The 10,000-nt window shown below is 41.3% G+C and overlaps 1 protein-coding gene across 1 annotated transcript in view; it reads left to right on the forward strand.

Moving 5' to 3' along the window:
• wnt7bb (wingless-type MMTV integration site family, member 7Bb) overlaps positions 1–9,698 on the forward strand; it is a 29,066-nt gene extending 19,368 nt beyond the window's left edge. Inside the window, exons 3-4 of the mRNA XM_060887208.1 lie at positions 3,768–4,039; positions 8,219–9,698. Coding sequence (XP_060743191.1) covers positions 3,768–4,039; positions 8,219–8,698 — 752 coding nt within the window. The 3' untranslated portion in view covers positions 8,699–9,698. The remainder of the gene's footprint in view (positions 1–3,767; positions 4,040–8,218) is intronic.
• The last annotated feature ends 302 nt before the right edge of the window (positions 9,699–10,000 follow it).

Genomic DNA, 10,000 nt, shown 5'->3' on the forward strand with positions numbered 1-10,000 from the left:
TAACCGCTCGAACCACCACTGCACCACAGTATTGCCTCTAAATTCGATGGGAACGCATGTTCAAGGCAGTGTGACATGAATCCGAATGGAAAACCAAAGTGCACAGTTCATTAATCAGCTTCTCTACCATTGCTATACAAAGCAGTACTTAGTTTTGCTTCTGCTAGAAGAACCACCAACAGCTTATTCCATGCATGTATCTTACATACTGTACAGGAAGAAAAAAAAAAACCCTGCATTACAACTGATAAATCATTTTGCTCAGTTTTAATACGATTACGCTTATTATTATGTGCTGATTGACGTGGCGTGTTTGGTCGAAAGGATTTGTTCTGTAAAACGACCGACACTTTATATTACGTTAACCTTGCTAACTCTAGTGCTGCAGCACCCTGTAACCACCAGTGGGTGCCACTTTTTTTCTCTTTATTTATTCAAGCGTCAACAGGCACCTTGTGTAACTGGTGGAAGTGGTGCAACCTTAACTACATGCAGACACATCGAAGTCAAATGCTTCAGTGATGAATAAACATTTGAGAAACCTCAGACCTAGGGAGGGCTCGGCACAGTGTAGTCACTGGGAGTTGCCTGTAGATCAACACTTGAACCCTGTAGGCGTTTACTGCATACATTGCTAAGTGTGCCCAAGCCTCAAGGTGCAAGTGTGTAATATCCCTGTGTTTTCTGACTAATATGCATTACCACAAAGTGCTCCAGTGCTCTCCCAGATCTAATTTTTGAGGCAGAGAAAAAGATCATGGTGCAGCTTTCTCAGGTCATTTTTCAGCTCTCGGATACTCTGCCAAATTCAACAGGTACTGAGATGGCCCTAATGGGGAACAAAACATTTCTAAGTGAATCTCCTGAAACTTTCCTATAAAAGAAAGAAAAACCTCAATTCTAGCTACATTGCAGAACACTAGTATAATTACTTTGTCACTGTGGATTACATTAAATAAAGGAACAGGGAGTATATTTGTCTTTGTTTTATGATCTTGTAGTGCACTCAGTGTCCTTAAATGTCTTCGATTTCAGAAGTATGAATGAACTGTACGCTCGTACATCGCAGAGCCACAGAATGCATCCTGGAGAAAGCAAGACAGTGTGTTTTAGTACTTATTGTTCTCTTTATGGTCGTAAAATCCGATCTGCTGTTTCAGACAGGGTTTGTTTAGCGGTCCGTTCCGCCGAATCAGAGCCAAGCTGTCAGCTGTCACAGACACCACAGACACATGTCTATCTTTTTCATAAATAAGAAGGTCAAATGAACCTATCTACAGTATAGGTCAAAGTTAGGGGGGGGAAACAACGTGAAGCATCTTTCTCTTCTCCTATTCATCTTGGACCCTCGTCACAGACACTTGCCACTGAACCCTTTAAGCCACGTGGTTTAATAATGCTGTGTTATTCTCCCTGGACTGCTCCAAGTCCATTGAGGTTTTTATGGTTGGTCCAGTTTTCCACTGGCATAGCACAAGGCTATCCCAGGGTGGTTCCTCCTGGAACACTGGAGCTGGACTCTTCACATTCTTTTTTTTTTTTTTCTCTCTTTTCTTTTTTTCTTAATTACAAAAAAAAAAAAAATCTGGATGTCAGGAACTACCGCAGAAATACTGCAGCCCAATACTGCAGGAAGGGAAGAAAGTGAGAGACTATAAAACGGATTCATCTATACAGTACATCTATACCTCTTTTGCAGCAGAGAAAGTTTACTGTAATGCTTAAAGCTGCAGGTTCTGAATGAGCGGTCAAACTCTTACGTATGGCTGAACAATGATATGTGGAAAGAAAGTAGTCTCTGCTTGGCGAGACCACAGAACAAACAGACTTCTGTCCCTTTCCCTCTCTCTGTACACTGCTTTAATGTGCTCTCATTACCAGCTTCAGCAGTTCCAGAACCAACAGGGGGTAAAAACTCAACGATGCTCCATCATTTCCCGTGTGCCTGCATGCCTGCAATATGCGCGTGTGTTTTTACCATTATGCTGGCACTGTATATGTGGTGAGCTGTTTGCATAAATGTTTTGCAGAGTACGTGTGTGTGTGTGTGTGTGTGTGTGTGCGCGCGCGCACACGGGCGTAAGTGTGTGCGTATAGGTTTGTTTAGGTTACCACAAGCTGACTATACAGGGTTTGAACTGTAACCAGAACAACAGTGAGTCGCTTGTGAGTCAGTGTCTGTGGGTCAGATACTCAAGGAGAGTAAAAAAAAAAAAAAAAAAAAAAAACAACAACAGCAACAACAAAATAAACCCTGAAAAAGGACAGGAAAAGAAATTTTAGATAGGATTGGGTGTTGTCTAGGTTTCTAATCTACTTGAATCGAAAGCACTGACAGTAGATGGCTGACGGTCTTTACGTTTGTATGCGATACGCTTTATGTATGTACTGTATATTATGTATTATGTTATCTTTGTTGTTTTACTAACCTGAACATAGAGTTAGCATGAACCCAGTGTTTAGATGGACATACAATATGTGCACTGGAAAACCGGTAGTCATCTATGGAGCCTGAAAGGCCTGGGGATCATTTCCTCTTTCATGTGGCCAACTTACAAGGTGCTTTGCTTGAGGAATTCAGCACATTGGACAGCACCTGCACTACTTTCTTGCACTGTCAGTATGACACGGCTCGGTGCTTAAGCAGGCTGTTTGTTAGGTTTGATTTAAAAGACTAGGTTGATGTGAAATCTAAAAAAAAAACTCTTAACAAAATTCCAAACATCTACCGATTCGACTTTTTAAATAGAAAAAAAGTGTCTCTGTCGAGCTGTATACTGTATGCCACTCCCGAGCTCCCAGTGTTCCGTGTTCCTAGTCTGATCGTCTGTTCTTACTTCATCAATTCTGACGTTCTACCCCCGGTCCGAGTCTCGTCGGCCGGTGGTCACCCCCCAGGGGTTGATCTGCATGGTCAGTCAGTGACTCATGGGATTGTTGTGAATGGATCTGCCCGGAGACTGTCATGCTGTACGGTCTGTTATTTATCAGAAATCATTTGAAGACTTTGACAGGAAGGAATTAGTGTTGGGTCTGTCTTGAACTCGGAGTTTACGCTGACCCATTAGTTCCTCAGGAGCTCTCGGTTGCACTATTATTAACTGTTGTAGAAAGGACATTATTTAACATTTACATTATTTACTGTCCAGTGCCACCCAGATGAGGACGAGGTTCCCTTTCTGAGCCTGGTTCCTCTCAAGGTTTCTTCCTCACATCAACTCAGGGAGTTTTTCCTCACCACCGTCACCTCCGGCTTGCACGTTAAGGATAGGGACAGATATATATATATATACATATATATATATATATATATATATATATATATATATATATATATATATAGATACATATATATAGTGTTTAAAATTTTAAATAAACATTTTTTAAATTAATTTTAAATTAATTAAATTAAAATTAACTTTAAATGTATTATTGTATGTATTATTTATTTATTGTATGTATTATTTATTTATTTTATTCATATTTTTTTCCTATTATTAATATTATTATATATTTATTTATTTTTTCTTTTCTGTTTCTATACTTCTGTGAAGCTTCTTTGAGACAATGTGAATTGTTAAAAGCGCTAAAAAAAAAACAAATAAATTTGAAATAAGCTCATGCTTAAACCTTAAACCTTAACACAGATACAGATTCCAGGCTGAATATTTTTGGCTAATTCCAATCTTCCTCTAGTTGACGATTAGTGACATATGACAGTGTTTATAAGTGGAGCAGATATCACAGGCTGATCTCTCTTTCCCCAGGCAGCAAGGAGGCTGCATTCACCTATGCCATCACCGCTGCCGGAGTGGCCCATGCGGTGACAGCGGCATGCAGCCAAGGCAACATGAGCCACTGTGGCTGCGATCGTGAGAAACAGGGCTACTACAACCAAGAGGAGGGCTGGAAGTGGGGAGGATGCTCCGCTGACATCAAACACGGCATCGAGTTCTCCCGGAGGTTCGTAGATGCTCGGGAGATAAAAAAAAACGCACGCAGACTGATGAACCTGCACAACAACGAAGCAGGGAGAAAGGTAATTTAAAAGTTTCACTAGTCACTAGGCTACACATGGATATTCTGTTCTAACCAGTAGGCCATTATGATGCTTGAAACATTTCAAGTTTATTTATCATTTGCCCTGTAGGTCAGGAAATATGTACATTAAAGTGCTTATAAAGAGTTTCAGGTAAATTGCTTAAATATTATATACAGGATAAATGAAACACACACACACACACACACACACACATACATTAAAAGTGATATAAAAAAAAAAATAGACTAAAAGAGCAACAAGCAATACGACGACGTGACATACGGCTAAGTACGGTGACCCATACTCAGAATTTGTTCTCTGCATTTAACAAATCCAAAGTGCACACACACAGCAGTGAACACACACACAACGTGAACACACACCCGGAGCAGTGGGCAGCCATTTTCATGCTGCGGCGCCCAGGGAGCAGTTTGGGAGGGGTTTGGTGCCTTGCTCAAGGGCACCTCAGTCGTGGCCGACCTGAGACTCGAACCCGCAACCTTAGGGTTAGGAGTCAGACTCTCTAACCATTAGGCCACGACTTCCCCCCCACAGTCGTGGCAATACACAGTAGGCATCAGTGGGAAAGAGAGAAGGAAAAAAATAAAATACAGAAGAAGTATTGCCTTGTGCAAACTGAATAAATATAAAGTAAAATCGGTGAAAGTCTGTAAAGTGACACAATTATTTTTGGGAACGGAAATAAACTGGCCCACAAGCTGTTCAGGGCATGTTCTAGGATTCTCCGAAAGGTTTAAGGTGAGTATGTGAACTTTGTTCAAACACCATGTCTGGTAGATGTTTTGTATCGCTGGTAGTCTGTCAGCATTTGCCATTTTCACCCTTGACTGGCAAGCCTTGTGTGTGTGAATGGAGCAACTGCCATAACATACAGTGATGCAGTCAGTCTTAATGCTTTCTATGGTGAGGATTTTAGGGTCCATATGTCTCGATGTGCAGTAGAGATCAGAGACCATATTTAAAAAGATCTTTGTTAAGATATTTGAGGTTATATCATGTAAGGATGTTCTAACGTCTGTATGTTATAAATGTAATAAATATAATGTAAATGTAAATGTAAACGTCTCCGACACAGAGCAGAAATGTCATAAAGACAAAATGATATCGTTTCTGCCTCTGTGGCATTTCAGCTCTGTTTCAGAGATGTTCGAGTCTCACTAAATGACATCATGACAGAATATATATAAAGTCTGAGATGTGATCTCTAATATCAGGTCACAACAATAATCCCTACACGATCTAATCTGTATCATCTTATCATCTTAACACAACACGTTTCTTCTCCTTCACGTTTCAGTCATTTTCTCCTCTGATAAAGAAACTCTTCATCCTCTTAAAAGTCCTCCTCACTGCTACTAACACTTTTTGACCTTATGAGCTCTTTGCTGACTCTTTCATTGACAGTTCTTTCAGTGACAGATGAAGTTCTCTCTGCAGCTTCCAGTAGTCTATTTCTTATATTTTGCTATTAAGAGAGAGGTCATAGTCACTATCGAAAGCTATCTCTTGATACGTTACCACAGAACCATTAGTGATGAGACCGAGCATCCGTTGTATCTTCAGCAGTTAAAAATTTCTTTGGAGATGTATTTGCAGATGTGGAGGAGGTTATTCTGTTCTCTCCCACTTGTTGTCTACTTATCCAGTTGCTTATAGGGATGTTCAACCCCAGCTCTTTAGGCTTCAGTTTGGCTGGAACAATGGTCAAGTCAAGTCAAGAAGCTTTTATTGTCATTTCAACCATATATATAGCTGACACGGGGGCACGGTGGCTTAGTGGTTAGCACGTTCGCCTCACACCTCCGGGGTTGGGGGTTCGATTCCCGCCTCTGCCTTGTGTGTGTGGAGTTTGCATGTTCTCCCCGTGCCTCGGGGGTTTCCTCCGGGTACTCCGGTTTCCTCCCCCGGTCCAAAGACATGCATGGTAGGTTGATTGGCATCTCTGGAAAATTGTCCATAATGTGTGAGTGCGTGAGTGAATGAGAGTGTGTGTGTGTGTGCCCTGCGATGGGTTGGCACTCCATCCAGGGTGTATCCTGCCTTGATGCCCGATGACGCCTGAGATAGGCACAGGCTCCCCGTGACCCGAGGTACACACACACACTCTCCCCCGAGGCACGGGGAGAACATGCAAACTCCACACACACAAGGCAGAGGCGGGAATCGAACCCCCAACCCTGGAGGTGTGAGCGCTATTATACTAAGACCATGTAATTAACCAATAGTCATATTTATATTATCTGCTTGTTAGTAGGTCTGAAAAGCACTCCGAGCACTTTGTGTGTGCACTGGTGTGTGTATGTGGTATATTTTGTTTGGGTTAGGCTCAAGTGTGTGAGGTGACTCAAATACAAGCGTGAAATGTACCAGTAAAAGAGGCAGCACCCCACACGATGGCTTCCAGGGTGTGATTTTGGAGACGCTCTGGCTGATAAGTAACAGTCAAAACATTTTTGACAGCTTGTTTTCCTTTAGCCAATTACTGTGCGTTTTTCTGTGCATCCTCCTGATTCCAGCACTGGTTTGGCTTTGCGCCTCTTGGCCATGTTTGTTTGTTATTAGTCATCCAAGAACATAAAATAACATGCACCCTAACAGCACAGCTCTTCGGCTTCAGAGTGCACTCTGGTGGCAAATGGATCTAATTAATAACGCAGCTCTTTATTGTGTGTGCTGGAAGAGGCAGGCAGAGCCGAGCGGAGCCCAGACTGCGGTTGCCAGATGGAGCACCGCCAGTCCCCCTCTAGTCCATTGCATGGAATCATGAAGTGTAAAGTCAGTAACAGGATATTATTGTGAGCCTCTTTCTACTGCACTGAAAACACAGTATTCGCTTCACTGCATCAAGGTTTGTTTTTTTTTTGCCTTTTATGAAGAAGCCATCGTGGTAATAGTTGAGCGGTGGCATCACAGGGCGGAAGGGGGGGGTTGGGAGGATTTTAATTTACCATGTGTCTGCAGTGAGCAGGAGCACTGCTGCTTCTCTGGAATTTCAATTGCTATCAGACATGTGTGCGGTTCGAGCTAGCTTTGAAGAACTCTGGGGCAAAACTGGTGCACATCATCCCACTAAATGTAAACGTATTCTCATACGTGTGTAAAGTCCTGCCGGCGTTAATGCAGAAGGATTGATGTAGAGTTAAACTTTAGAATCTGTCTCGGATCAGCTAGCTAGTGGTGAAAAACATGTTGAATAAAGAGAAAAAAAAGTTTTACGCAGTCTTGTATTAATTTACTATATATACAGGTAGTGATGAGGGAAAGTTTGGATTCTTTCTTTTTATTTTTTCTTTCCTTCTCAACAGCCATTTTAATTTTTAATTTTACACTCAGTGTGTTATGTTGTGGTCGACGTACTGTAACACATTTCTACACACACAATAGCATACGCTATAATCAATAATAAGATCAACCACTTAAGCAAATACCATTAGGAAACTTTCTTTAATGTAAAATGACATGGTAGTATATATAAACGAGATGCCTTTATTATCGCCACATATGCATTACAGCACAGTGGAATTCTTTTCTTCACATACCCCAACTGAGGAGGTCAGGGTCAGAGTGCAGGGACAGCTATGATACAGCACCCCTGAAGCAAGGAGGGTTGAGGGCCTTGCTCAAGGGCCCATCAGTGGCAGCTTGGCTGTGCTGGGCCTTGAACCCCGATCCTCCGATCAACAACCCAGAGCCTTAATCAGTTGAGCCACCACTGCCAATGCACCACCAATGAACACCAATGCTGTTCGTTTGTTCTCCCAGACATGCTCTGTATAAATGATCCGGCCTCTGCAGTGTTAATTGTGTGGTAGCTTAATAGCTAAGGTGTTGGAACACCCCTATTGGCATAACGCTTGGGGGATATGGGGGATGTGGTAGTCTAGTGGTTAAGGTATTGGCCTACTGATTGGAAGGCTGTGAGTTTGAATCTCAGGGCCACTGCTGGGCCCCTGAGCAAGGCCCTTAACCCTCAATTGCTCAGTTGTGTAAAAAGTAAGATAAATTGTAAGTCGCTCTGGATAAGAGCATCTGCCAGACATGAAATGACATAATTGCACATATACTGTATAACAACTACATAATCATAAGCTCATGCTGTTTAAGGCTCTCTTTCAATTGCCCTAGAGTAACCCCTGTTTACGTTGTTGTCTTCAGGTGCTGGAAGAGCGGATGAAGCTGGAGTGTAAATGCCATGGCGTGTCAGGCTCTTGCACCACTAAGACATGCTGGACGACCCTTCCGAAGTTTAGAGAAATAGGCTATGTGCTGAAGGACAAGTACAATAAAGCGGTCCACGTGGAGGTAGTTCGAGCCACTAGACTACGCCAGCCTACCTTCCTCAAGGTGAAGAAAGTGCACGGCTATCAAAAACCCGAGGAGACCGATCTGGTCTACATCGAGCGTTCGCCTAACTACTGCGAGGAGGACGCTAAGACCGGCAGCGTGGGGACGCAGGGTCGCTTATGTAACAGAACGTCGGCACATACGGACGGCTGCGACCTCATGTGCTGCGATCGGGGGTACAACACTCACCAGTACACCAAGGTGTGGCAGTGTAACTGCAAGTTTCAGTGGTGCTGCTTTGTCAAATGCAACACCTGCAGCGAGAGGACGGAGGTGTTCACCTGCAAATGAGCGAGTGCGTATCGAGGACAGGGACACTTAGGAGTTCGGCTGGAAGACTTGCTGAATAAGAGAGATATTATTTTTTAAATAAATATATAAAAAAAATACCAGAAACCAAATGGGAATTTTTTACGGTCTTCAGCTCTTCACGGCATCGTTTTGCACAGCAGAATGTTTCTATTTGCTTTCCCATAGAGGTTAAACGCTAACCTCAGTAGGTACCAGTCCAGCTTTTTTTTTTCTTTTTTTTTTTCCATTTCTTTTGTTTTAAAATGAGTTTAAACTTCCACAAGCTCATGCACTGATCTATCCATACTGACTCCAGAGAAAAAGGACTGCCTGATGCATGCCATGCCCTGGACTGACACATGCGTTCGTTCTGGGGACTGTATTTTTTTTTTTTTTCCATTTTGTTTGATGCTGATACATAAAGGACCAAAAAAAAGGATCCTACGATCATTCGGATATTAACAGGACCCCTGGGAAACAAATCAGAAAGGATTGATTAAGGTAACCTCACTTAGAATTTAGGGCTAAAAAAAAAAAATAAAAAAAGAGACGTTTTAATCCACGTTCCTAAGCTCTGTAAAGAAGAGAAGGCAGCGCAGCCTGAATAACTGAGTTGTCGCTACAAGAAACCTCCGACTGCCAACTGGAACTTGGTGGGATACGTTAGCTGTCCAGTCACACTGGAACTGTATGTTCGAACACTGAAATTCTTTATTTATGTTATAGTATCTTAAAAAAAAAAAAAAAAAAAAAAGAAAAAAAAAGCAAAGCACTAACGGGTAGAAATGTCTTATTTTGTACTAAATGTAAATAAACAGAGAAAGATGGGGGACAAAAAAAATTTGTATAACCTCCTCACTGACGGTGACTGACAGACAAAAAAAAAAAAAAAGCTCCCAAATCCTGTGATAAATTTTTATTTTCCTAAAAAAAAAAAAAAAAAAAAGGTTTATCCAATAATATTATGTTGACTTCAGAAACCACTCTTTAGCACAGTTTACAGTTTACATATTTAACATCGGTTCTACTTTGCTGTAGCCTAGTCTTAAAATCTGAATATTCTCAAAAAAAAATAAAATAAAATAAAAATAAAAAATCTAAAAAAAATTTAAAAAATAGACAATAGTTAAAAAGCACTCTTTAATTATCTTTTCTCAACTTGCTGGATATGTTGCTGCACTGATTTTTTTTTTTTTCTATTCTAAAAACTAAATAAATTTGTATTTGACTTACTTTTGGATTTCATTGCTGAGAGAGATTATTATTATTATTATTATTATTATTTTATTTCTTTTATTGTAT

The sequence above is a fragment of the Tachysurus vachellii genome, chromosome 14 (genome assembly GCF_030014155.1).
Source record: "Tachysurus vachellii isolate PV-2020 chromosome 14, HZAU_Pvac_v1, whole genome shotgun sequence".
In the NCBI taxonomy this organism is placed as follows: domain Eukaryota; kingdom Metazoa; phylum Chordata; class Actinopteri; order Siluriformes; family Bagridae; genus Tachysurus; species Tachysurus vachellii.